The sequence below is a fragment of the Dipodomys spectabilis genome, unplaced genomic scaffold (genome assembly GCF_019054845.1).
Source record: "Dipodomys spectabilis isolate Male_0828 unplaced genomic scaffold, ASM1905484v1 ptg000156l, whole genome shotgun sequence".
Lineage (NCBI taxonomy): Eukaryota > Metazoa > Chordata > Mammalia > Rodentia > Heteromyidae > Dipodomys > Dipodomys spectabilis.
This window is the reverse complement of record NW_024870833.1, coordinates 2,212,052-2,215,043: the sequence shown is the minus strand read 5'-3', so window position 1 is coordinate 2,215,043 and position 2,992 is coordinate 2,212,052. Positions and strand designations below refer to the sequence as shown.

Below are 2,992 nucleotides of genomic sequence, written 5' to 3'. Positions count from 1 at the left end.
TCCTACACAGAGCTGACAGACTGCAGCCTAAGACATACCCACTCTCACTCTTTCTCCAGTGAGCCCAACAGGAACCCCGTCAGAGCAGTGATCTGGTAGAAACCTGGAGAGGCAGCCTCAGGTAAAAATCAAGGTGGGTTGAAAATGAACTATACAACTTGAGGGGTAGGGATGGGAGGGAAAAACTGGGACAGTGCAAGGAAAGGAGTGACCCTGTCCAAAAAGAAATGTGTTCAATACCGGACTTATGTAACTGTAACCCCTCTCTGCATCACTCTTATAATAACAATAAAAAAAATTTTAAAGCAAGATTCTTTTTTGAAGGCACCTGTAGCTCATGCCTATAGTCCTAGCTACTCAGGAGTCTGAGATCTGAAATCGTAGTTTGAAGCCAGCCCAGGCAGGAAAGTCTGTGAGACTCCTCAATTAACACCCGAAAAAATTAAACAACAACTAGAAGTGAGCTGTGTGGCTCACGTTGGCTCAAGTTGTAGTGTACTAGCTTTGAGTACAAAAGCTCAGGGACAGTGATCAGGCACTGAGTTCAAAACCTAGGACTGGCACCAAAAACAAAAACAAAACAAAACAAAAAAAGAAAGAAAAGAAAAGAAAAACAACCAACCAAAAACAAGGTAGTCTCTCTCTGAAGATACAAACACCATACCATTCTCCCTCCTCTAGGTGTGCACCAGTACAGACCAGAATCATCATGCCTCGTGGTCAAAAAAGTAAGCTGCGTGCTCGTGAGAAACGCAACAAGGCTAAAAGTGAATCTCGAGGTGAACAGGCCCCTACTGCAGCAGAAGAGGAAGAGACCTCCTCTTCCTCCTCTCTTAATAGAGGTGGAGGTGGATCTGGAGCTAGAGCTGCTGCTCCTGCTGCTCCTACTGCTGCTCCTACTGCTACTCCTGCTGCTGCTGCTCCTTCTGCTGCTGCTCCTCCTTCTTCTGCTGCTGCTCCTCCTCCTGCTGCTGCTGCTGCTCCTCCTCCTGCTGCTGCTGCTGCTGCTCCTCCTCCTGCTGCTGCTGCTGCTCCTCCTCCTCCTGCTGCTGCTGCTGCTGCTGCTCCTGCTGCTGCTGCTGCCCCTCCTGCTGCTGCTGCTGCTGCTGCTCCTGCTGCTGCTGCTGCTGCTGAAGCATGTAACAAATCCCAGCAGCCTGAGCAGGCCAAACCTACCACAGATCCTTCTGCATGTATTTTATGCCACAAATTTGATGCAAGTGTCACTAGCCTAGCTGAGGAAATGCCAAGCACTTCCCAAGCACTTCCCAACACTGATAGTTCAGGTGTATCCATTATAGATCAGAAAGCTATTTTGCTGGTACAGTTCATCATACGCAAATATAACATGGGAGAGCTTATAACCAAGTTAGATATGATCAGGTTTGTCATCAAAAAAGATAAGGCCCATTTCAATGAGATTCTCAAAAAAGCCTCAGAGCTGATGGTGCTGGCTTTTGGAATTGATGTGAAGGAATCGGATCCAATCAGGCATTACTATATTCTTGTCAGCAAATTACATCCTATCTGTGATGCAAGGCTGAGTGGTGAGATCATACCGAGAAATGGCCTTTTGATGACCATCCTGTGTGTCATCTTCATGAAAGGAAATTGTGCCAACGAAGAGGATGTCTGGAAGGTGCTTAATGCGATGGGGATCCACGATGAAACAAATCACTTTGCCTATGGAAATGTCAAGAAGGTCATCACCGAAGATTTGGTGCAGGAAAAATATTTAGAATACCAGCAAGTTCCCGATAGTGATCCTCCACGCTATCAGTTCCTGTGGGGTCCTCGAGCTCATATTGAAACAAGCAAGATGAGAGTGCTTGAATTTCTGGCTATGACCCACAATACCACGCCTAGTGCCTTTTCATCGTGGTATGAAGATGCTTTGAAAGATGAAGAAGAACGATCCCAAACAAGATTGGCAGTTATACTTCTTACTAGTTTCTTAGCTCTTGCACGCTCCAACAGCTTCCCCCACCAACAATAAAGTCTGAGACACTTCACCTTGCGTTTGAAGAGGTGGTGAATTAAGGAAACACAATACATATTCAATCTTTGTTTCTGTCCTACATGAGCAACTTATAGATTTATCTTTTGTGGAAAGTTTTTAAATCTCAAAAAGACTTTTCAATTAGCATTGGTATCTACATGTAGTAATAGATCGGCTACGTACTTGATACTCTTTGTTAGGATTAACACATATTTTACTATCAACAAAAACTGAGAAAGCTTCTATCATATTTAGTGATCTGTAACAAGGAAACATAGCATTGGAATAGAAATGCAAAATAATATGCAGTCAAAATGTGAAATAGAGAAAAAGTAGTCAAAGATGATCAGTTCTTACCCTGGCTAATTCATTGTTCAGTATAACAAAATATAGACAACAATATGTTTCCATTATTCAAGAGTATAAGAATAAATTGTAATAAATTAAACTTCTTGTTCACTGTTTGTTTGTTTTTTATTCCAGTAAACCATAAAGAATCTTTATCTGTGCTGGGGTGGGGGGAGAGTAGTATGTACTTTTGTCCCTAGTACAAGTGAACACAATGAAAAGACTGGGTATGTTTTATACACACATCTAGAGACTCTCTGAGAAATAAGGGTGATAACCTCTTGTGGTAAGACACTCTCAAATCACTATGCTAGTACTCTGTGCTTTACACTGAGGGAATCTAACTCCACTCTTTTCCCCCTGATTCTGGGGCTTGAACTCTGGGCCTGGGTGCTGACCCTGAGCTCCTTTTGCTCAAGGCTAGCACTCTACCACTTGAGCCACAGTGCCACTTCCAACTCTTTCTGTGATCAATTGGAGATAAAAGTCTCACAGGGGCTTTCCTGCTCGGGCTGGCTTTGAACCACAATCCTCAGATCTCAGCCTCCTGAGTAGCTAGGATTACAGGTGTGAGCAATTGGCACCTGGCTCATGACTCCACTTCTTTACAGTGATATTTTAACTAGATTGACTGCAGTATAATTC

The 2,992-nt window shown here is 43.5% G+C and overlaps 1 protein-coding gene across 1 annotated transcript; it reads left to right on the top strand.

Annotated features, from left to right (window-relative positions):
* Nucleotides 1-709: 709 nt before the first annotated feature.
* LOC122118602 (melanoma-associated antigen B18-like) lies at nucleotides 710-1,996 on the top strand. The gene is made up of 2 exons (XM_042692439.1): nucleotides 710-848; nucleotides 1,236-1,996. The coding sequence occupies exons 1-2, from the start codon at nucleotides 710-712 to the stop codon at nucleotides 1,994-1,996; spliced, it is 900 nt and encodes a 299-aa protein (XP_042548373.1).
* The last annotated feature ends 996 nt before the right edge of the window (nucleotides 1,997-2,992 follow it).

Excerpts from the sequence above, each read along its gene's own strand:
- LOC122118602 (XM_042692439.1), top strand. The coding sequence starts at position 710 with ATGCCTCGTGGTCAAAAAAGTAAGCTGCGTGCTCGTGAGAAACGCAAC. Across the intron at positions 849-1,235 it reads CTCTCTTAATAGAGGTGGAG|CTGAGGAAATGCCAAGCACT; the intron begins GTGGATCTGGAG and ends TCACTAGCCTAG.